Here is a 25533-nt window from a genome sequence, read left to right as displayed (position 1 = left end):
GCCTTATATACCGCTAATATTTAATCTTCTTTTAATTAAACCACCACTTAACAAATAAATGTATTTCATCATAATCATTTTTTTATTTCGAGTTTAAGATATGGAAAACGTCATCACATTTATTTATGACCACCCTATATAAGATCGATGTTTGGTATATTTTCGCTTAAATCTCCGAAAGCTGAACAATGTAAGTAAATCAAAGCTCTATATCTATAATTTTTATAAGTTATTAATAACTGGTATCCTTTATTTTAGGGCTGACCTCAAAACGTTTCCAGTATCTCGAGCTAAAGGTGTTACTATCACGGGGGAATGTGAAATAAGACTAGGAGTGTTGGATGGCGGAAGTGGCATTACTCTAACTGAACAGGAATTCCAACAATTGTGGATGAAGCGTGAAGACATCTCATCATTCTTCGATACTGAATCTGCTAACGGTTCTACATGGTTCTTCGAAGGATCAACAACTAGACGGATAAAACTGTGTATTTACCGTGACCTGAAAATGGTTGACATCCGAGAAATGTACCATGGAACTGGACCCTCATACGGGACGCTTTTCCTTAGTAAAGAAAGTTTAGCTATAGCCAGATCTTCTTGGAATAAACTTATAGATGTTTACGATGAACTTAACGTCTATCTCAACGAGGTTAAACGCGTTCATAATCTTATTAGTCAAAATGTAGAGAATCAAATTCGTGATTATATAGCGAAAAAATGTTACGGTTGTGAAATAGACCACCCTTCCCAAATAAAGCATGATTGTTTAATGATGGAGTGGGATCTGAGGGTTGAATTACACCTCTCAGAAGCTATAAATAATTTAAACTATTCGGTAATTAATTCTATATATACAGGTAAATCGTTTCTGGAGAAAAGAGTTTGTAAAGTCATTATTAGTAAAATTGTTTGTACCGTGAGAAAAATATCATTATCAGATAAATAAAAGAACTCAATCCTCATGGTATTACACTCAGCTAAAAAAAATAGTTGCATTATGTTTTTATATTTCTTTCTTAATTACAGTGATGTTTAAAAGCAAACCTCAAATCTAGAAATCGGAAAATTTGTATGAGAGCCTTATATTCCGCTAATATTTAATCTTCTTTTAATTAAACCACCACTTAACAAATAAATGTATTTCACCATAATAATTTTTTTATTTCAAGTTTAAGATAATGTTTTTGAAGCATCTTTTTTAAAGAATCATAAGTATTTTAAATAGCTCCAATGTCTTCGTCGAATGGTGGAATCACTGTTTAAGTCGTTTTCTTTAAGTGGATTTCTTTTTAAAGAATATTAAGTATTTTAAATAGGTTCAAAAGATAATCTCATATTAATCAGAACCATTTTATTAAGCTCGTAAAATATACAATTGTTAATGGAAAACACTTGAGTTTTCCTCCGAACCTGTATATAAGGATTTCACGTTCAAAAAACGAGTTATTCTTTCTCTCATTTTTATAATAGAAGTTAATTTCGTTATAATGGAAGTTAATTTCGTTAAGTTAACTGAATTTGCGTTTACACCTACAAGCGCTTCTACACAGTCGGCCGGTATGGATTTGAGATCCGCTTATGATTATGTGATAGGCGTTGGTGAAGACGGATTTGTCTATTAAAGTAGCGCAGGGCACGTACGGTCGCATAGGTACGCATTTATCTTCCTATTTAGTTAAGATTTTTAGTTCACGCTTCTAATATTATCATTATAATAATAATTGAAAGCACCTCGTTCCGGTCTTGCGCTACATTATGGCATCGATGTACTTGCGGGTGTAATTGATCGAGACTATACTGGGAACGTTTGTGTCATTCTCATCAACCATGGAAATTCCAAATATAGAATTAAGAGGGGGGATAAGATAGCGCAACTGATTTGTGAATGTATTATATACCCATCAGCTGTAGAATGTAATGTAAGGGAGACCTATTTTTAAAAGGATATTACAAATTAAAAGTGACCAATTTTTCAAGGGACATTATATATTAAAGGTGACTAATTTTTAAGGGGATAAAATAAATTAATAATGACCAATTTTTAAAAGGATATTATAAACATTGGCGGCGGAAGCCAATTTTTAGGGGGGGTAAAAAACAAGCCAACTCGTTCAACTTTTTAACGTGGGGGGGGGGGGGGGGATAAAAGACAGTTATGTAGATGGGTGATCTGTAGTAATTGGGACTTGGCAGTGCTACGTCAGTTTTTTGTCTATAGTTTTTATAGTGGGGAGAAAAATATGACCACAATGGCGGCCATGGCCAAAGCTACGGAGTGCCAAGTATCTATTGGTAGTTTTACTGTACTGGCAATAACGATTATTAATACTGCTTTGAATCTAGTTTAAACATACCTTTCCGTGAATTTCGTCGTTTGCCCTGGTTTAAAAAATATGCCTCATTTATAATAAATTCGAATACCGATTGCGCCGAGGTTTCAAAAGTATGTATTAAGTTGTTAAATTGTTACAAAGGTTAACCTTTAAGCAAATTTGAGTGAAAATTCCGTTAGTGTCAGATACTTTTTAATCACTTATATGAGCAACATAATAGTGTTTAAACTATGTAGGTTATTAAACACCCAAGGCGCTAAATTAATAAAGAACAACTTACATTAATGGTTTCCAGATTTCTATAACTGGAAAATGGTAAATACAGTAAACCAATTTAATATCTTTTGCACTAGTCTACTTATTTAATTTGAATAGAAAACCGAATCGTGGCACGAAATTGACCAAAATAGGCGCCACGCCAACACCGTCCTGAGAAACCGTTGCAGAGTTGCCAATGTTGGAAAGTTGAAATTTCCAACGGTGAAAATGCTTGAAGCATTTTCACCGTTGGGATAATTGTGAATCAGTTTTTCTGTCCGTCCATGTCCATGTAAAACCATTTCGGTAATTCAGAATTAACTCAGCTAAGCGTAATATCACGGTCATCAGCTAGTTTACTGACTCTTAGCCCTAAAGTATGTTTTACTACACATTTGTACCTCCTCCCTCTTCAAAAAAATATTTCACGATAACACTCTTTTTCGCGGTCTTTTCGACCCCTCTTTTTGGCCGCCCGCTAGTCGGCCATTACCTGGAACCACCGTTGGGGGGTCTAGGCTCTGGACTTTGGTCCCAGGATATGGAGAATGGGGGTTAAGGGGGGTAAACTCCACATGAACGCGCCCAGCAAAATTCCCAAAAAAAAGAGTGTATAATCTGTATAATATAACTGTTTTTTCTTTCTTCGCGTGTTCAGTGTTAAACAAAATATCAATTTGTTAATATTGCCAATTTCAAATAGACGTTTGTATCATCGAAATACGAAGTTCGTATTAAGCTCGTTCAATGATTTCATTTACGCCAAGAAGTAATAGTACATCGAGCTGCCTAGACTCCAAAAGTTTCGCTTATTTGGTTTCTCCATAACCAAAGTTTTATATAATCATAATGCATTTAGAAAATGATATTTTTCAGAGTGCAATTTGGGGGGGTACAAATACATACATTGTACCCCCCTAGTGAAATCTGGGGGGGGGTACAATGTATCCTTGTACCCCCCTATTCCGCCGCCACTGATTATAAATTAGAGATGGCCAAATTTTTAAAGGGATATTATAAATTGAAGGTGACTAATTTTTAAAAGGATATTATAAATTGAAGGTGACTAATTTTTAAAGGGATATTATAAATTGAAGGTGACTAATTTTTAAAGGGATATTATAATTTGAAGGTGACTAATTTTTAAAGGGATATTATAAATTAATGATGACCAATTTTTAAAGGGATATTATAAATTGAAGGTGACTAATTTTTATAGGGATATTATAAATTAATGATGACCAATTTTTAAAAGGATATTATAAATTAGAGATGGCCAAATTTTTAAAGGGATATTATAAATTGAAGGTGACTAATTTTTAAAGGGATATTATAAATTAATGATGACCAATTTTTGAAGGGATATTATAAATTGAAGGTGACTAATTTTTATAGGGATATTATAAATTAATGATGACCAATTTTTAAAAGGATATTATAAATTGAAGGTGACTAATTTTTAAAGGGATATTATAAATTGAAGGTGACTAATTTTTATAGGGATATTATAAATTAATGATGACCATTTTTTAAAAGGATATTATAAATTGAAGGTGACCAATGTTTAAAGGGATATTATAAATTAATGATGACCAATTTTTAAAGGGATATTATAAATTAGAGATGGCCAAATTTTTAAAGGGATATTATAAATTAATGATGACCAATTTTTAAAAGGATATTATAAATTAGAGATGGCCACATTTTTAAAGGGATATTATAAATTGAAGGTGACTAATTTTTAAAGGGATATTATAAATTAATGACGACCAATTTTTAAAGGGATATTATAAATTGAAGGTGACTAATTTTTATAGGGATATTATAAATTAATGATGACCAATTTTTAAAAGGATATTATAAATTAGAGATGGCCAAATTTTTAAAGGGATATTATAAATTAATGATGACCAATTTTTAAAAGGATATTATAAATTGAAGGTGACTAATTTTTAAAGGGATATTATAAATTATTGATGACCATTTTTTAAAAGGATATTATAAATTGAAGGTAACCAATGTTTAAAGGGATATTATAAATTGAAGGTGACTAAATTTTAAAGGGATATTATAAATTATTGATGACCATTTTTTAAAAGGATATTATAAATTGAAGGTGACCAATGTTTAAAGGGATATTATAAATTGAAGGTGACTAAATTTTAAAGGGATATTATAAATTAATGATGACCAATTTTTAAAGGGATATTATAAATTAGAGATGGCCAAATTTTTAAAGGGATATTATAAATTAATGATGACCAATTTTTAAAAGGATATTATAAATTAGAGATGGCCAAATTTTTAAAGGGATATTATAAATTGAAGGTGACTAATTTTTAAAGGGATATTATAAATTAATGACGACCAATTTTTAAAGGGATATTATAAATTGAAGGTGACTAATTTTTATAGGGATATTATAAATTAATGATGACCAATTTTTAAAAGGATATTATAAATTAGAGATGGCCAAATTTTTAAAGGGATATTATAAATTAATGATGACCAATTTTTAAAAGGATATTATAAATTAGAGATGGCCAAATTTTTAAAGGGATATTATAAATTGAAGGTGATTAATTTTTAAAGGGATATTATAAATTAATGATGACCAATTTTTAAAGGGATATTATAAATTGAAGGTGACTAATTTTTATAGGGATATTATAATTTAATGATGACCAATTTTTAAAAGGATATTATAAATTAGAGATGGCCAAATTTTTAAAGGGATATTATAAATTGAAGGTGATAAATGTTTTAAAAGCGACTTTTTAAAAAAAAAACTATTATTACAAACATTTTATTTTGTAAATTATAAAATCAAAGCTCTATCACAGTTCCCATTAGTGTTTTTGTCTAAATCTCGTAGGCGGGAGCTGCTAAAAGTAAAGTTGTAATGTGTGTCAACGGTGACCGTATCGCCATCTTTATTCATTCCAAAAGTTCAAATTCCAATCTTGGAAGGGTTAGTCTAAATTAACGGTGACCAATTTTAAAGGAATATTATGAATAAAAGGTGACCGATCTTGGAATGGTTATAATAAATTAACGGTGACCACTTTTGATTGAATATTTGTAGTAAAAGGTAACCAATTTTGGAATGGTTATAATAAATTAACGGTGACCACTTTTGATTGAATATTTGTGCTAAAAGGTAACCAATTTTGGAAGGGTTAATAAATTAAAGGTGATTAATTTTGGAAGGCTTATTATGAATAAAAGGAGACCAATTTTGGAAGGGTTATTTTTGAAGTTTTTTAGCAGCAGCGCTTCGCAGAGATGAACAAGAATTCGTATAAACAATAAATTGGTTTAATTTATCAAAACAGCCAGAGCAAGTTACATGATTGTAAACTGATTAATTAGTATAAGAGTTTTTATATATAAACCAAAAACAAATAAAAATAGCGGAGAGATTAAAATGGTTTTTATTTCCCGCTGCGTTAGCCTAAAGAACTATCTTCATTGTTTATCTTCAACGGTTATTAAAAATTAAAGGTGACCAAATTTGAAGTAATATTATAAATAAAAGGCGATTAATCTTCGAAGGGTTATTATAAATTTACGGATAACATATTTGAGGTAATATTATAAATTAAAGAAGATCAATTTTGGAAGGAATATTATAAAATAAATATGATCAATTTTGGAAGGGTTATTATAAATTAAAGGTGGAAATATTTTAAGGAATATAATAAATTTAAGGTGAAAATATTTTAAAGAATATAATAAATTAAAGGTGACCAATTTCGGAAGGCTTATTCTAAATTAGAGGTGAACATTTTTAAAGAGGTATCATAAATTGAAGTTGACTAATTTATAAGGGATATTACAAATTAAAGGTGACCAATTTTTTAAAGGGAAAATAAATAAATGGTGACTAATTTTTAAAGGCACAAATTAAAAGTGACTAATTTTAAAGGGATATTATAAATTAATGATGTTCAATTTTTAAAGGGATTTATTATAAATTACAGGTGACCAAGTTTTAAAGGGATATTGTAAATTAAAGATGACCAAATTTTATATAGGAATATTATAAATTTAAAATGACGAAATTTTTAAAGGGGTATTATAAATTAAAGGAGACCAATTGTTAAAGGTATATTTTAAAATAATGGTGAATTATTTTTAAAAGGAAATTAGAAATTAATGATGATCAATTTTTAAAGATATATTATTAATTAAAGATGATCAAATTTTTAAAGGGATAATATAAAATAAAAATTACAAAATTTTTAAAGGAATAATATAAAAAACAGATGACGAAATTCTGTATAGGGATATTATAAATTAAAGGTGACCAATTTTTAAAAGGGATATTAAAAATTAAAGGTGACCAATTTTTAAAAGGGATATTAAAAATTAAAGGTGACCAATTTTTAAAAGGGATATTAAAAATTAAAGGTGACCAATTTTTAAATGAGATATTAAAAATTAAATGTGACCAATTTTTAAAAGGGATATTAAAAATTAAATGTGACCAATTTTTATAAGGGATATTAAAAATTAATTGTGACCAATTTTTATAAGGGATATTAAAAATTAATTGTGACCAATTTTTAAAAGGGATATTGAAAATTAAGTGTGACCAATTTTTAAAAGGGATATTAAAAATTAATTGTGACCAATTTTTAAAAGGGATACTAAAATTAAATGTGACCAATTTTTAAAATGGATATTAAAAATTAAATGTGACCAATTTTTAAAAGGGGTATTATAAATTAAAGGCGATCAATATTTGAAGTGATATTATCAAATAAAGGCATAAAAGTTTTATTCTTACAAACATTTTATTTTTGTAATTTATAATATCAAAGCTCTATCACAGTTCCCAGTAGTGTTTTCGTCTAAATCTCGTAGGCGGGAGCAGCTAACAGTAAAGTTGTAATGTGTGTCAACGGTGACGGTATCGTCATCTCTATTCATTCCAAAATATTTAAAACTTTTGAAAAAATTCAAAAATCCTTTACAATACACATAACGTTGATATCATTCTTATTAAAAATAATCAGTATTATTTGGTCCGAAAAACGTGTGCTAAAAATCTACTGATAGTTCATGATGTTTTTATTATTATTAACCGAAACATTTGAATTTTTCTTTTATAATATTAATACTTGGTTTATTTATAAAATTAATTCTAAGCTACTGCTGGATCCTACTCGAAAAACAAGAAAATATTCGCTGATCACATTTCTGTTATGGATAATATTTGACTATCCTGGGACAACATAATTTAAATCATAAATTACCATTCGCTTACCAGCCCCTCTATAAGGGCAATTTCACCCCGTTTAATTCAGGGACTAAATTTGGTGCGCTTTTACAGTAATTGTGGCGAATTTCAATACACGAATTATATTTAAAATTTTATTGTCTAGTAAACAAAAAAATGTATGGCTAAATATTAAAATCAATTTAAAATAATTTTTGGAAATTTGTGACGGTATCAAATCAACGTTCTGTGATTCTGTGAATTTGAATAGTTTCCTGCACTTATTTCGGAAAAAGGGCCGAAAAATTCTAAAATACGATTCAACTAATTTTCTATCAGTAAAAAATATGAAAAGAAAATTTTGACGTGAAATTTGAGCTTCAAGACGTTAAGTGTAACTTTTAGTTTGGGTCAGTAATTAATCTCGTAAAATTAATATTATTTAATTAGAGATTGTTATTTATTGCAGACTCATTTAAAAATTTTAACTACATTTTTCATCAATTTCAAATCGCTTTTATTACTTTAAAATGCTTATTTAAATAACAAAATGATAGATTTCATATAATTCCACTTATTCAGGTAACCGGGTTATAGCTTTAACAGTTAGTTAACAGGGTGAATATATCAATATAACTTAAATTAAACCACTTATTGAAAATCTCAAGAAAATAAAATGTTTAATAGTACCTACTTTTTATTTCGTAAATTGCCCTTCGGTTTCGAACTCTATCTAAAATTTTTTGATATGTTATGATATCCTAAAAAAATTAAAATTACGAAAAAAATAATTGTTCTGACGGCGAGGGGTCGTTTCAACAGTAATAAACGGTTTCACTCTTTGAAAAAAAAAATATGAGTGTCACGCGATAATTTAAAATTTCCATTTAAATTACGACACAGATGTTATGGTAAAATACCGTTTGAATATATTACTGTAATAAATGGGTTTTGCTCTCGTCAAAACCACATGAAAGTCAGACGATTATTTACAGATTTTGTTTTAACGACGAGCTTGACGTACGCACCATGACACGTCATTCTGAACATCACGAGCCAATGGTAATTATCTCCACACCAAATTACTTCACTGAAAGTAATGATGGGTTTCATCACACGGCATGGCTCTTCCAATTATCATCACACGCCATCTCCTTCGCAGAATTCCAAATAAAATTAATGAGGACTTTTATAAAAGGCATCTACTACATCACACGATTGGCATAATTATTTTGATTCGAACCAGCAAATACGTTTGGCCGGATCATCTTGAAACACTCTTCGTATTGGTAAGTCTTTATGAAAATTATCGGCACTTGCAAATTTATTTAACTGATGAAATTATTAATTTCTAAGGGAATATGCAAATGGTAAAGGCATGTTGTTATGATTGGAGTATTAGTTATTTTGATACTATAAGAAGCACTTCAGAGATGATCATTACACGCGTGTTTAAGAATTCTTTCAAATTATATATTTTTTTCCATAGTTGATTTTATAAAATGTCTTTACGCTTGCCCAACTTGTTGAAATGTTGCCCTGGAATAGTTCAGCCAATGCCTAAGAATGAGTTCATAAGCTCTTTAGTGGGATAGAAAATGGATCAACAGCTGAAGCGGGGAGGCAACATTTCAGCAAGATGTCCAAGGTTATTTTATAAAAAGAACTATTGCACTCTTTAGCATTGAATCGGCCTGGGTTAATATTTTCAATCATTTATTGACTCGTGAAACTTTTACGAAAATTTTTCTAAAATATATTAAATGCCTCGTTTTAAGCTCTATTTTTCATATCGATTAGTTATTGGTCGCCTAAGTCAGGTTGTTAATAGGCCATATTGAAATATGGTAGACCCGAAAAGATCCCATACAGGCCATAAATAGTTGGCACTGTGCCTAATGTACTTTATGGTAGATCCGGCTCTGGTCTTAGTGTTGATTTTAGCTAACTGGAAACCTTGGTCTATGAGATCTTGGTAGTCCTCAAATAATATGTGTTACTGATGAACCAATGCGTATACGCTTTCAATTTGAAGTGGTTGAGCGGTTTTGTAACAATGCCTTCTGCAAGCGGTTATGTCATATTTTGAAAAAGACTTACAGAAACCGCGCTGAAAATAACGAGGAACAATTTAAAGCAAAATATGAAAGTTTAGCGCTTAATTTTTTGAAGGGCAGTTGCGTCAATGAGAGCGGTTTTAAATGAAGAAGAAAATACATACAGGGAATTCCGGGTTTCGCAACCATTATTTTTCCGTCTTTGCTTAAAATCTCGAGATACCGAAAGTAATGGACGCTTCAATAAAAGATACTCGGTTTCTACTCCCCTCTCCAAATTCTTCTGGGAAGGAGCTATTTCCGGTCGGTCGGTTAAACGGTTAGAATGGCTAGCCACAAAGTCATATTTAAGCCAATTGGAGACGCGTTTTTGCCCTCATGAGAATTTTGCGTCAGATAAGTAACGCGTCGGCTCACGTGTATAAGGAACATACTAATGTTTATTTTCGATAATATATTTTAAGGTAACATATATAATGTTTTTAAAACTAAGTATAAGAAGATAATATTATTATTATCATCCTCTTATGGTATAAATAATTAAAATTATATGCAATATTTTTATAATACCGGGCAATTTTAAAGCTTCTCATGGAGGCAGAGTTAATTCATTTCGTATAAAATTATCTTTTGGAAAAAGATGAAAACTCATTCCTTTAGAACTAAACATATTAATTTTGCGGTACGGTATGCAACAAGTGTTTCCTTTTAACCAGGTAACTTTTTTGGCATGTTAAGGCTTAGCAAAAAACTGATGTTACGTTCGAGAAAGTTTCCAGCTTTCTAATATTTCAACAAGCACTATATAAATAATAACTTATGAGTCCTGGCTGTCGGAAATATTACTTCTTGGCAATTTCTGGGAAGATGTTTTATTTAAGCGCCTATTCATCGCTCAATTACCGTATTACATTAATACTATGGAAACAAACATGTATTCGAATTATAACTTAAATAGAACAGAGTGCATTAGCTAGCCAACTTTCGATACTGGAAAATAAAAATAAAATTAAAGATATTAAATCAAGTGTTATAAATGAGACTATGAGAGGGCTAAAAATTAATTACACTTAATTGGAGAATTATTTGGTCCAGTAGAACCACCCCAGCTTATAATTCTTTGGCAACACCCGATAAATAAGATTGATATTATATGACCCCGAGGGCCTGGTATTTCCTACTGATTGGTATATCTTTATCACGTCTGGACCAAGTGGGTGAGGAGATACTGGAAGATCAACTTATCGATGGGCCCCCGATTGCCTAAATTCTGGGCCCATTTTTGCCTAAATTTATTTTACGACTGCGAGGGCTTGATTGATGGATCTATCAATTATATGTCTATATCACAGAGATTTGATTTTCCGGAAAATTTATATGCGGAAAAATTTCGTTAAAATTTTCCGAATATTGGAAAGTTTTCCGCAAATCGGAAAAATAAAAAATTGAAACACAAATTTATTTTTCATATTAGACTAACCATGGAATGAAAAACTTTTTTTTTCCTTTTTTTTCGCAAAAAGAAAGAAAAATTTTCCGGAAAAAAAGGCGTCGGTAATTTTCCGACTCACAACTCTAGTTAAATGTTCGATGAATATTCAATACTTATGTTCTGGTTTACCCATAGCTCAATTTGTTCAATTTCTACCGCGAGTACTGATTTCCAAATAGTTAATTTTAAACAACAGGACGGTTCACAAAGCACCGTGCTAGCTGGAAACGATATCTCACTGATTTAGTCCTCAAACGGGACGGGGCATTCTAACCTTGAAATCTTTACAAAAATAAAGATGAAAACCTATAGAGTAGTATCACTTCGTAGCTTTGGCCATGGCCGCCATTTTAGGCGCGTGTTTTTCTCTATAGGAAAAAGCATGGGTGACGTTGCGTGATGTAGCACTGACACTACTCTATACAAATTTGAAAAAACCTTAAGCAAAAAGCTAATTATGTATAATACCTGAAATCCGATTAAATATCTCTATATGAATTTTATAGGGAAATTAAAAATGAATTGGCTACCTCTCAAATGAGTCCATTAATATACACCTTGGTAGTAGGGGCGATTTTATGCCTAGGCCCCTAGGCATCTAAAGCCCATATTTTGCCCCTAAATCACACTTCTCCTAGGGGCCCCTAAGTTGAATAAATTTGGCGGGAATATTCGAGGGTTTCGTGGAATCGAGAATTTAAGGATGACGCGGATAAGTGCGTGACATACTTTGAGGCCAAGAATAAAACGGTTCTGTAATTATATTCGTATCCATAATGAGCGTTGACATGTTTTCCACGATTCATCTACACACATTCGTGGTACTGTTGAAATTGCAGCGCGACCCAATTAAACTAAGCGAGCTAAAACGGATTTAAACTAACTTAATGCGAAAGGCAAAAATATTATTTTAATTTTGATTACTTTATGAATAAATAAATAATGGTAAAAATTAAATTTAAAACACGCTTTTTAGCCATAGTCCCTTAGATTTTAATTTTAATAAAAACTATACAAATAACTATGTATCTCCACCAACCGAATAAAAATTTAAGTGGCTATCGGATTTTGATAAATTTTATTGATGGATAAAATTTCGCCATGAACTATTTTTAATCATTGTGAAATTTCACCATGAACTATTTTTAATCATCGTGAATTTTCACCATGAACTATTTTTAATCGTTGTGAAATTTCGCCATGAACTATTTTTAATCATCGTGAAATTTCGCCACGAACTATTTTGAATCATTGTGAAATTTCACCATGAACTATTTTTAATCGTTGTGAAATTTCGCCATGAACTATTTTTAATCATTGTGAAATTTTTTGAACAATGGATAACTTAAATATTTTTTCATTAATAAAAATATCATAGGAGTAATTTATTTCAACGTCAATAGGCGATATTATAAAGTCAGATATGCTTGCTCAACTTGTTAAAATGGGATAACGAAATAGTACAGTTAAAGCCTACGGATGAATTCATAGGCTTTTTGGTGGGAAAGCTAATGGAAGCATAGTGGAAGGTGGCCTTTCCCATCAAAACAAGAAGGCCGCGTTACTTTATTATGTCGCCTATTTGGGGATTACGAAGATGAAAATTTATTTATAGCTTTATATCTATAGAGCCAATAGGCCATATTATAAAGTAACGTGGCTTTCTTGTTTTAATAGTAATTGTTACCATAGACTATACTTGTAACTAGCCCTCCCACCAAAGAGCCTATGAACTCATCCGTAGGCTTTAACTGAACTATTTCGTCGTCCTATTTTAACAAGCTGGGCAAGCAAAGGCGACTTTTCTGTTTCGCCGATTCCTACAAAATATCTTCTGACGTTCTTCGAATCTTCAAAATTAGTCTAATATCCGTAGCTTGCTATTGGGTGAGGTTTGAGTTCGTTGCCACGGTAACGAGTATGAGTCGGCCATGACATTAAGACGCCCATGGTGGTCACGTGATTATTTCACCGGATCGTGTGGCGCTTTGCCTCGTGATCTGTGAAGTTAAATTAATGGCTCTAAATGGCCAGATTAAATACTGTTTTTGTCTATCTTTAACTTTTCTGTATCGAGATACCCGAAATTCAAACGAAATCTTTAATGTATAGTTTTAGACAGAATCAGTTGGACTCTTGGAGAAAGCACGTGTGAACAATTTTGGGGAATTAATTTCAAATCTCCATCTGACACTCCAACATAAATTTGTTTTAGAGAATATTCTCCAAATTTATTTAACCTAGATTTGCAGGAAAGCCAGCACCTTCTAAGTTAGCGCAATTAGAGGATATATTTAGACTTTTTACTTGAAATTAGAGGTCGGGGATGGTTAACTTTTATTCAATAGATAAAGCTTTCAAAATTATTCGTAAAATGTTTTGATCAAGTAATTTATATTTCTATATTATCCGATTAATTTTTTGATAAATTTGTAAAATTAATCGGTAATACGACCTTTTTTCGATAAAAAGCTCAAATTTTACGAATAATACATGTTTTTTAATAATTTTCCGAAATATTAACCTTTAATTTTTTTTTCCCCGAAAAAATCAATTTAAACATGGATAATGATTAACCGTCCCCGACCTCTACCCGAAAAGACAATCAAAGGCGATCCACATCCACAGTCCAAGGATTCCATTTTCACATTTTCCTACGTGTAACCATTAATTTACCAGAAAGGGAAAACAGGCGGACGCTTTACGAGTACATTTAAATGGATTGAGGTAACGCGTGTTTTGTATTACAACATACCTCGCAACTGCGATAGCAATTACCATTAGTGTGCTGACAAAAATCTCGTTAAAATATCACGCAAACAAAACAAATTCCAGTGTCTCTAAGCCGCATTCGTAGCATCAGGACCGTGCTTCCAGCATCATCAAAACAGTTCAGTAAGACAAAAAAAATTTACTTCAATTGGATTTGGTTGCGATATTCGAAGCTGTTGGGAAAAAATTTATTTTCTAAACGGTTATATTAAATTAAAGGTGTTCCATTTTTGGAGGTTTATTTTAAATTAAAGGTGACTATTTTTGAAGGGTTATTATAAATTAAAGGAATACAATATTTGAAGGGATATTATCAAATAAAGGTGTCCAATTTTGGAAGGGATAATATAAAATAAAGATGTCCAATTTTTGAAGGGATATTTTCAAATAAAGGTGTTCTATTTTGGAAGGGATATTATAAAATAAAAGGTGTCCAATTTTGGAAGGGATATTATAAAATAAAGGTTTCCAATTTTGGAAGGGATATTATAAAAAAAAGGTGTCCAATTTTGGAAGGGATATTATCAAATAAAGGTGTCCAATTTTGGAAGGGATATTATTAAATAAAGGTGTCCAATTTTGGAAGGGATATTATTAAATAAAGGTGTCCAATTTTGGAAGGGTTATTATAAATTAGAGGTGATTAATTTTGGAAGGGTTATTATAAATTAAAGGTGATTAATTTTAAAAGGGTTATTATAAATTAAAGGTGATTAATTTTGGAAGGGTTATTATAAATTAAAGGTGATTAATTTTAAAAGGGTTATTATAAATTAAAGGTGATTAATTTTAAAAGGGTTATTATAAATTAAAGGTGATTAATTTTGGAAGGGTTATTATAAATCAAAGGTGATTAATTTTGGAAGGGTTATTATAAATCAAAGGTGATTAATTTTGGAAGGGTTATTATAAATTAAAGGTGATCAATTTTGGAAGGGATATTATAAAATAAAGGTGTCCAATTTTGGAAGGGATATTATCAAATAAAGGTGTCCAATTTTGGAAGGGATATTATTAAATAAAGGTGTCCAATTTTGGAAGGGATATTATTAAATAAAGGTGTCCAATTTTGGAAGGGTTATTATAAATTAGAGGTGATTAATTTTGGAAGGGTTATTATAAATTAAAGGTGATTAATTTTAAAAGAGTTATTATAAATTAAAGGTGATTAGTTATGAAAGGGTTATTATAAATTAAAGGTGATTAATTTTAAAAGGGTTATTATAAATTAAAGGTGATTAATTTTGGAAGGGTTATTATAAATTAAAGGTGATTAATTTTAAATGGGTTATTATAAATTAAAGGTGATTAATTTTAAATGGGTTATTATAAATTAAAGGTGAACAATTTTGAACGGGTTGAATAATTTAATGGAGATCATGTTTATTAATTAATAGTGACCTAATTTGAAGAAATATTATTTATTAAAGGTGAACAATTTTTGAACGGATATAATAAATAAAAAGTTATTATGTTACAAATGATATTACGAATGATACCGTTAGGTATTTATATTCCATTGCGATTAAGGTGTTTATTACACAGCCTTATCAAATGGCGCAATTGGTTTTTATTTGAATTTTTTTTGGGACTTACACTTGTCGCAACAATAAACACTTAGCATTTCTAATATTTAACCTAACCAGTATTTAAATTAAGTTTAAAGTTTTTTTGGAAAATCATGGAACTAGTGTGTGATTTTACAAAGCTTCAATATAGTATTGTATGAAAAGGGATTTTGTAGATCGCTAACACAGTGAATTGTTTTGGCTAGTTTTCATTACCAAGGCTTAGGGCGAATATTATATCGTTAATTTTACTAAGTATCTATCTTAATGAACGAAAATATTAACAGCAGTGAGCTAAATTAAATATTATTTACTGATTTTGTAGTAGTGTAGGAATGTTTCAAATAATTAGAAGTAATTTTCTTTGCCAATTAAAACGCGCTATCCCGGAAACCTTTTGCGTATCGTAGCCAATGAGGTAGAATAAATAGAGATCCAAATCCACCTTCCAGGACCTACGGCTTCGCGAGACAATATTTGTTGAGTTGGAGAGTTAGGCCTAAACTAATGAGCTAATGAACTAATCAAATCGTGATCCACGCCATCTATCGTGTTATTGAAAAACTAAAGCTTAACATATTATTCACAAGTGTCTGCTTATAGAAACAGATGGTGCCAACACGATTGGATAAAGTTCAAGCAAGAATGTATTTATACTCAGGGAGAATGAATATGTCGAGACTACAGACGGACACGTTGAGGCCCTAACCCCGTCACGCTAGGGGGGGGAGGAGGCGGTCTTATTTTTTGCGTCCTCGCAGCAGCGTTAATCACGTCGAAAAACGTAATTTTTGAGAACCAATGAGATTGCAGTACTATTTGATTTTATTAAAGCGGAGGAGCATACCGGGCGCCCCAACGGGTGGAATTGGAGAAACGCTAAAAATAATCTCGACATATTCATTCTCCCTGAGTATAAATAAATACATTCTTGGTTCAAGCTTAAGCCTAATTCTCCTACTCAAATAAAACGTGTCCCGCGAATCCCAGATTTGTTCGGATCTCTATCTATTCTACCTCATTGTTTGTAGCCACGACTGACGCCTGTCCCCTGATTGATTGAAGTGATGACGTAAAAAGTAGAAAGGCCCCGCCCATCTTAGCCCCAAATGGTAGAGAGGGTTATGATCTAGTTCGATATTTATGATTGAAACGATTACATTCATGGTCGATCTTTACTCAAACTAGATTCAAGTAAATGGTAGGGTTTTTACAAGGAATATATTTTTACATTCAAATTTATCAATGATTATTTCAGATTCAGCGAAAAAATTAGGAAATCGAAATGAATTACTTAGTCTTTGCAGTTGTGGCTTTACTCAGCTACTTGTCAGTGGTCGTTCAATGCGACGACAGGGCCGACGGAAAAAAATTAGATTACAGATACATCATGCTACAAAGTATCAATTGCAGTAAGATGTTGTCCTTTTCAGGTCAAATATTAATTTTCGTGATAGGAATAAGTTGTAAGGCATAGGTGAAATCACAGCTTTGACTTGGCAAATAATCATGCTACAAAGTATCAATTGCGGTAAGATATTGTCCTTTTCAGGTCAAATCTGTGAACACGAAGGTCCATAATATATCCAATATTTATTTTTCGCGATAGGAATCCGTTGTAAGGCAAAGGTGATATCACAGCTTTGACTTGGCAAATAATTTAAAGGCGTAAATATACTTCTTAATTCACGAGCTACCTTAGTGATTGTTGTTTCGAACTTATTCAATAATATTATAATTCCATTTCTATGATATTTATTAACGATTGATCAATCTATTTATTAATTTAAAAACCGATAGAGCGCGTAAATTGCACTACTGCTAGCTCCCAAATTAAAATAAAATGCAATAGACGCTTCAATTAATCATCCTCCTTAGAAGTCGCGAAGAAGTAATATTTACCAGAGCCGGGACCTGCAAGTCACTGTTTATATAGTGCTTGTTAAAAAATGGAAATGGTTTACCTTTACGGCATCAACAAGCGTTGCCGTTCTCTTTTAACCAGGTAGCTATTTTGACATTTTAAGGCTTGGCAAAACACTACGTTCTATTTACAGGTGAAAAGTTTCCATTCTTTCCATAAGCACTATATAAACAATACCTTGGGGGTCCTGGCTCTCGGAAATATTTCTTCTTGGCGATTTCCTGGGAGGATGATTTATTCAAGCGCCTAATTAAAATACATCTCGGTCATAGAATCGATTTCGGTACATGACTCGATTGAGTATGGAAACATGTGCGGAAATTTCCTTCCCTGCCGTGAACCAAGAAATATATTGACGATTGATTTCTAGTGATGTGAATTTACCGGTAAAAACAAAAACCGTAAATTTACCATTAACTTTTTTATTTAATCAAAATAATGGTTTGATGTCACAATAATTATTAAAATAGTATTTCAATTTTTCCATAGCCTTAGGTAACGTTAACCTTAGAGAAACCTCCTAGATAACCCCTTAGAAATACATTTAAATGTATGGAACGTAAAATCACAGTGCCGCGAATTCGGAGTCTTTAACAGGAAAATGATTTGGTTTTCTGGTCCAATGTAAAATGTAATGGTTCCTTCTATTATTTGAAGTTTAACAACAAAATTTTGGGTGTTTTTTGGTTTATGAAAATAATTGGTAAATTTATCGGTAAAACCACTCGGTAAATTTACCATTACCGGTAAATTTACCTCGGTAAATTTACATCTCTATTGATTTCCCATCGAGTAATTACAAATTATACCTCAGTTTATCGAATATTTTCTATTTATTTATTTTATGTAAATTAAAAACTAGTTTCAAAATGATTTCGTGAACAAGCATTAATATTGTAGAGCTCTCAAAAGACGACGGTATTCATTTGTTAGTTTCTTTGAAAAAACCTAATTTCAAACAAATGTTAATCAATTCGGAAAAAGACATTAAGTAAACCCATAGTTTTGAGATGTAGTTTTTGGTTTTAATATTTGGATTATGAGATAATTTAAGCAAGTAGAGAGAACACGTTTACTCTAGCGCTGGTCTAATAGTTGGACAAGTTTATTGGACAAACAAGTTGGCTTATAAAAGTTGTATAATTTGAACGCCCCTGCAGTCGATGCTACTGTCGAAAAGTTGAGAAAATTTCAATGCTCAATAGAAAACCACAGTAGCGGGGAAAATATTATATTGCTCCAGTTAATATTTTGTTTCATTGAGCCGGTAAGATGACTATAGGAATTTTTATCTTCAAAATAAGCACCTACCTTCACAATTAGAATGACGATCATAGTGATCAGCTGTAGCAAAAAATCGGCTTTTCTAAACCAGGAAAAAAAGCTTACATCAAGTCCTAATAAGAGATTTTGGCCAGTGTAAATGTATTTAGCAGACTACAAATTTTTTGTTAAAATTAACAGGCATTTGAACGAAAAGGCTAAGCTAGATATCAGTGGCTGGTAATGTTTTAACTGGTGATGTTTTTAACAGCTTTTGCCCTTCAAGTTAGTGGTTAAAATCAGGTAATTAAAGCCAGGTGGTTAAAATCAGGTAATTAAAGCCAGGTGGTTAAAATCAGGTAATTAAAGCCAGGTGGTTAAAATCAGGTGGTAAAAGCCAGGTGGTTAAAATCAGGTGGCTAAAGCCAGGTGCATGGTTAAAGACCGGTGGTTAAAATCAGGTGGTAAAAGCCAGGTGGTTAAAATCAGGTGGCTAAAGCCAGGTGGTTAAAGACCGGTGGTTAAAATCAGGTGGTTAAAATCAGGTGGATAAAGCCAGGTGGTTAAAATCAGTTGGTTAAAGCCATGCAGGTGGTTAAAATCAGGTGGTTAAAGCCAGGTGGTTCAAGCCAGGTGGTTAAAACCAGGTGGTTCAAGCCAGGTGGTTAAAACTAGGTGGTTCAAGCCAGGTGGTTAAAACCAGGTGGTTAAAATCAGTTGGTTAAAGCCAGGTGGTTAAAATCAGTTGGTTAAAGCCATGCAGGTGGTTAAAACTAGGTGGTTTCAGCCAGGTGGTTAAAATCAGGTGGATAAAGCCAGGTGGTTAAAACCAGGTGGTTCAAGCCAGGTGGTTAAAACCAGGTGGTTCAAGCCAGGTGGTTAAAACTAGGTGGTTCAAGCCAGGTGGTTAAAACCAGTCGGCCTGGTTCGTGGCAACCGTGATAATAAGGGGCAGTGGCGGTGCCCACGTTTTGCCTCGAAACAAAGGGTAAAAGTAAATTCAAAATTTTAACAATACTTTTTCTTTACAGAAAATAAGCCAAATGATACATTTCTTAGCTGTACAAAAGACGCAGTTAAGAAATTTCCATACTCGGTAGGTAATTCATTTGGTTATTCAGGTGTTTGAAAGAGTTGCAAATCACATTTTAGGAAAATACAGCTAGTTCGCGTTAGAATTAGTTCAATGAACGCAAAATTAACCATTGCTAGATCAAAGCTTTCAGGGCCCTTGGCCCAATATATAATTCGGGCCTTTAATCTTAAATTGTTGGGATGGGGTCCAACAAGAGAGGGGGGAAGCTGGTTCAAATTACCGGGGCCCGTGCAGCCTAAGGGCCCGGGCTTGAACAAACAATGTATACTTCTCAAGGGAATTTCGGAAAAATTATAGCTATATCCACAAGTAGCGGCTCTCTTGGGGCAGGGAACGTATATTTTACCGGGGCTCTAGCCCGCTTTCAGTGGTACTGGGGATGGATGTCCATTTGGGGCCCTACACCTTAAAAAATACGCGTCAAATGGAAATTACGACATCCAGAAGGAAAAATTTAAAATTTTTCTTATATCAAATCAACGTTGTTCTTAAATTTTGTTTAGTGTGTTTTAAATTGAATTAGAGATGAGAACAGAGAGTAAATGACCCGGATTCTCAGATATATTTTCCATTTTTTATTGCACTTTTTGTAAATATTGTCAGAACAAATAGTTTATTTTAGCACATTGAATAGTACAATGAATAATAATTCTGCAATTCAGTTTTTGAATGAGCGTAAAAAATAATTTGGATGCCAAACAGCAATTGTTCCTACTGATTAATTGTAAAACGATGAACTAATTACAAATAAGAGCAATTTTATGTCTTAAGACAATTTGGGGCGTAAACCAATCGATCCATGGAAAATATCCATCTAGACCAAAATAACATTTTACAATAACAGTGTCCGACTAAAACGAAATTATCTTTAAACTTGCAAAAACCACCACTCATTTTTCTGCGAATAACAAAATTTCTTACATTTCGTAAATAACCAATATTTTGAACAATGAAAGAAATGAGATCCAAAAAAGTTTCAAATTGCCTCATTACAACAACTAAGTTAAGTTTAATAATCAGCTACGCTAATACCCAAGGCATTACCTTAAGCCTAAGTAATATATCGACTTTCAAAGCCGTGTTAAATTGCGTAGTTGATGACAAGCCCATCATGACACGCGAGCCAACAGCTCCCTACACTAGTTATTACCGTTAACCTCATAAAGTTATTACGCCAAGGGGAAACAGCGGAGCTTTGGGGAGAGTACTTGCAAACTCAGGTGGAAAGAGTCGCTCCGTATTTTGACCTAGTGCCACAAACTGGGAACGAACCCGGATCTTACTTATAGGCGAATATTCTAACCCGCACCAAAATCGTTTATAGAAAATCTATAAAAATATATAGAGGTTTATATAAACCTCTATATACTTCTATAGATTTTTATAGACGATTTCTGTACGGGTTAACCACTCCACCAACCCACACCCTGAAGAACATAAATATTTGATCTACTATAGTGGTATTTTAATTTAAAGTCGTTAATTTATTTTATAAAGTGTTGAAGTAACAATCACTAACCCAAAGAAAAATTAAGAATAATTTTATTTCGCAGACGACAGATGTGCTTGGGGCCTGCAAAAAAGTAGCAACTGGTATTTCCGACAATACTACCCCGGCGAAACTGTGCATTGTACTGAAATCGCTCATGGTAAATATTGCATTTGAACTATCAAATACTTTGACCTTCAATATAAATCTTTCGGTATTTCGAATTTTTTTTTTGGAAATTACTGGATCTTCATAAATAAAATGTCTTTACTATTAGAAAAAACATTAGAAGTAAATTAACTCGGAAAATTTCAGCGCAAAATGATGACTTTCCAATTGACCCGATTAATCTTCAAATTTAAAAATTTTAATGCGCGAGTTGATAGAAGTGATTAAGAATAGGTGGAAGAACTTCATAATTTTCCCGGGATTGTATGCCCAATGGCAATTTTTTTCGACTGTTTCACAATAGTTTCCTTAAACGAGGTGACTTGAAATCGATACTTTGATCACTTTCATTTGGGTGAATTTGTGAATCAAATTAAATTAAAATTAAATTGAATTAAAAAATAGCAACGTTATTAATAATATTAGAGGTCGGGGAAAGGATAAACTAACCGCCGAAATTTCAATTAATCATAAAAAATTCGATTAACTGTTTATTTATGGATATTATTCGCGACTATTATCCGATTTAATACGCAACAATTAAGTTTTTATTCGGATAATTTTCGGATATGGGTATAAAAGAACTGAACGTAACATTTCTTATCCGGACGCCGAGTTCTAAATAATATTGCCTTAAGCTAAAACGTCCATGTGTACTACCTTTCAATTAATATTACAATTAAGCTTCGTAAATACTGTAGTGCGAGATCGAACACACACAGACTAAACTAGCTATACCAAAGACAATGTTATTCCATTCGATATTGTTATGACCTCATACGAAATTTATATTTGAAAATAAACAAATAAATCCCGCCATCGAAATCGTTAATCTAATGTTCCTAAAAAAGAAAGTTAAACTTACGTAACGACCAAAAGAAACTAAAAAACAAACTTTACCTCAAGCCGAAAAATACGTGCAAAAGTTTCAGATCCATCGTAGATAAAAATATCGTCGACGCTGTGATCGAAATAACCCTTTCCCTTTTTTATCTTCGTGGTGTTTCAAGAAAGACGATTTCAATATAATTAGAGCTAATTTGACCCTGAAAGACATGGAGAAGAACACCGAGGCAGCAGGTTATTTCAAATGTTTACAGAAAAACATCAATGCTAAAAAAACGAAAGGAACTTACGACGAGGCTATACTAAACAGTGACGAGCAAATAAGAGTGAGAAAATATTTTACAGTATTTTTAGATTTCAAATTTTTCTAGATTTACAAATTTTTAAGATTCATAAGGTTTTAGAATGAACATTTTTCTAGATTTACAAATTTTTTAGATTGATAATGTTTTAGAATGAACATTTTTTAGAATGAACATTTTTTAGAATGAAAATTTTTTAGATTGAACATTTTTTAAATTGAACATTTTTTAAATTGAACATTTTTTATATTGAACATTTTTAGATTGCACATTTTTTAGATTGAACATTTTTCTAGATTTACAAATTTTTTAGATTGATAATGTTTTAGAATGAACATTTTTCTAGATTTACAAATTTTTTAGATTGATAATGTTTTAGAATGAACATTTTTCTAGATTTACAAATTTTTTAGATTGATAATGTTTTAGAATGAACATTTTTTAGATTGAACATTTTTTAGATTGAACATTTTTTAAATTGAACATTTTTTAAATTGAACATTTTTTATATTGAACATTTTTATATTGAACATTTTTATATTGAACATTTTTTATATTGAACATTTTTAGATTGCACATTTTTTAGATTGAACATTTTTTTAGATGTAATATATTTTAGATTGAACATATTTTAGATTGAACATATTTTAGATTTAAAATTTTTTTAGACTTAACATTTTTTAGATTTTGGGGCTGTTCACAAATTACGTAACGCAGAAAAAACACTTTTTGGACCCCTCCCCTCCACCTCGTAACAAAGACCCCTTTTCTTAAATTACGTAACAGATATCGACCCCCCTTATATTATTATAATGGTAATAAAGTACAATAAGACCAGGTACTAACTTTTACTCATCGTTCACGCGTGGGAAAATAGGCGAAACTGTAGATCAAGGTCATATGAAATTCTTTTAAACGTGGGAAAACCAATGAAAATGCTTATGTTTTTAATAATTGCGACTTTTTCTGAAAGTGATGCAAATTTTATTCTACGATATTAAAAATAAGATGTGTTACGTAACATTTTAGTTAACCCTCCCTCCCCCCCCCACGTAACAATTCGTAACGCTTGCACAAACCCCTCCTCCCCCCCTACCATGTTACGTAATTTGTGAACAGCCCCTTTAACATTTTTTAGATTTAATTTTTTAAGATTTAACATTTATTAGATTCTACATCTAAAGCTATACAGTAAATTATAATCCTCAGCTAGGCTAATACCCAAGGCAGCATCTTAGACCTTGAGATCGGCGTAACAGATAAATTAACTGGCAAAATTTCAATTAATCATAAAAATTGCGGTTAACCGTTTATCCATGGATAGAAACGATTTAATATGGGAAAAAAACAAAAAATAACTGTTTATTTTTTGGATAAATTTTGTTTATGGATATTATCCAAATAAACGGTTAAATTTTATACAAACGCCGACCTCTACTTAGACCCAAGTCCGCTAGCGACTTTTTAATGCCTTTAATTTTGGCGGCCCTTCATGCCACGCGAACCTTACACTCACTATAACCGTTAACCTGAATAAGGTCCTACTGCGGAGGTTGGGGTAGCCCCTTTAGCCCAATGCAGAAGAAGTTCCGAGGGCAACAAGTTAAGATCTTGCTCTGGCTGCGAGGAGAAAGTGCTTACCACTCCACCACCTATAATGAAGCTAATTATTATAACTACAGGTACAATAAAAATTGTTTTACAAAATGTCCCAATTGCGATTCTTCGAAATAAATAATGTCTTTTGAAAGCGTACAACATCGAAAGTGATAGACTATGTCCACAAAATACGCGTGTAAAAGCAACGAGCGTGTAAAAGCTACGAGTTTTTCTATCAAATGAAAATAAATAATAGATTAATAAGAATCAGCTAGGCTAATAGCCAAGGCACCACCTAAGGCCGTCATTTATCGAATTTTCACGCCTTTAAATCTGGTGGCGCAGGAGGGTGGTGTTGAGTATAAGAAATCAAAAGGTTGATTAGTCGAAACTAACTGACATCAATAAAACAAAAATAAAGTTACCTAGCATTGTGTATGAGTTTATATATACTTTATTTATATTTGATTAGTATTTATTTTATTTGGTCGGCTGCTTAGTATTTAATTTACTTGGTCGGCTGCTTAGTATTTATTTTATTGGGTCGGCTGCTTATATATTTCATTTATTGGGTCAGCTGCTTAGTATTTATTTTATTGAGTCGGCTGCTTATATATTTCATTTATTGGGTCGGCTGCTTAGTATTTATTTTATTGGGTCGGCTTCTTATATATTTCATTTATTGGGTCGGCTGCTTAGTATTTATTTTATTGGGTCGGGCTAAATGTTTTCTTTTGGAACTTAAGCAATTCTCAATCAATTGGCTTTCGTTGAGGAAATATATTTGTTTTAAGGCAACTTAAATAATAGCCTCTATTAATTATATTGCATTTTATTCTATAGAAATGCCTTGGTGCACCTAAAAAATGAAAATGCAACATTTCCAAAGATGGTTAGACGTTACTGACATTCTATGTAGTATCATTGAAAATAAACAAAATTAATCAAAATTCAATTAAATCGTATTTTTTTTATAAGTATTCAAATATTAATAAAATTTTTAATACGAAATTTTAAATAACATTAATTTATTCCACATATATTTTCTTTGACATTTGTTAATAGCTCTTTATATAAAATACGAGAGGTCACGTGATTACGTTAGATTCATCGTGCAGTTAAAGTTAGAGAGCGCGCGC

The 25533-nt window shown here is 31.6% G+C and overlaps 1 protein-coding gene across 1 annotated transcript; it reads left to right on the top strand.

The window, feature by feature from the left end:
• Positions 1-9060: 9060 nt before the first annotated feature.
• Positions 9061-25311, top strand: LOC149963180 (uncharacterized). Its single transcript, XM_090170503.1, has 6 exons — positions 9061-9107; positions 16966-17119; positions 19926-19990; positions 21544-21639; positions 22658-22819; positions 25238-25311. The coding sequence occupies exons 2-6, from the start codon at positions 16993-16995 to the stop codon at positions 25262-25264; spliced, it is 477 nt and encodes a 158-aa protein (XP_090026629.1). The 5' UTR covers positions 9061-9107; positions 16966-16992; the 3' UTR covers positions 25265-25311.
• The last annotated feature ends 222 nt before the right edge of the window (positions 25312-25533 follow it).

The sequence above is a fragment of the Leiobunum rupestre genome, chromosome 1 (assembly GCF_980474605.1).
Source record: "Leiobunum rupestre chromosome 1, qqLeiRupe1.1.hap1, whole genome shotgun sequence".
NCBI classification, from domain to species: domain Eukaryota; kingdom Metazoa; phylum Arthropoda; class Arachnida; order Opiliones; family Sclerosomatidae; genus Leiobunum; species Leiobunum rupestre.
Note: the sequence above shows the minus strand (reverse complement) of the source record. Positions and strands in the feature narration are given on the sequence as shown.

What these genes read in the sequence shown, in the direction of transcription:
- LOC149963180 (XM_090170503.1), top strand. Translation starts at nt 16,993, where the DNA reads ATGAATTACTTAGTCTTTGCAGTTGTGGCTTTACTCAGCTACTTGTCA. An exon ending in GCTACAAAGTATCAATTGCA is followed by an intron (nt 17,120 to 19,925) that starts GTAAGATGTTGT and finishes TTTTCTTTACAG; the next exon opens with AAAATAAGCCAAATGATACA. An exon ending in TTAAGAAATTTCCATACTCG is followed by an intron (nt 19,991 to 21,543) that starts GTAGGTAATTCA and finishes TTTATTTCGCAG; the next exon opens with ACGACAGATGTGCTTGGGGC.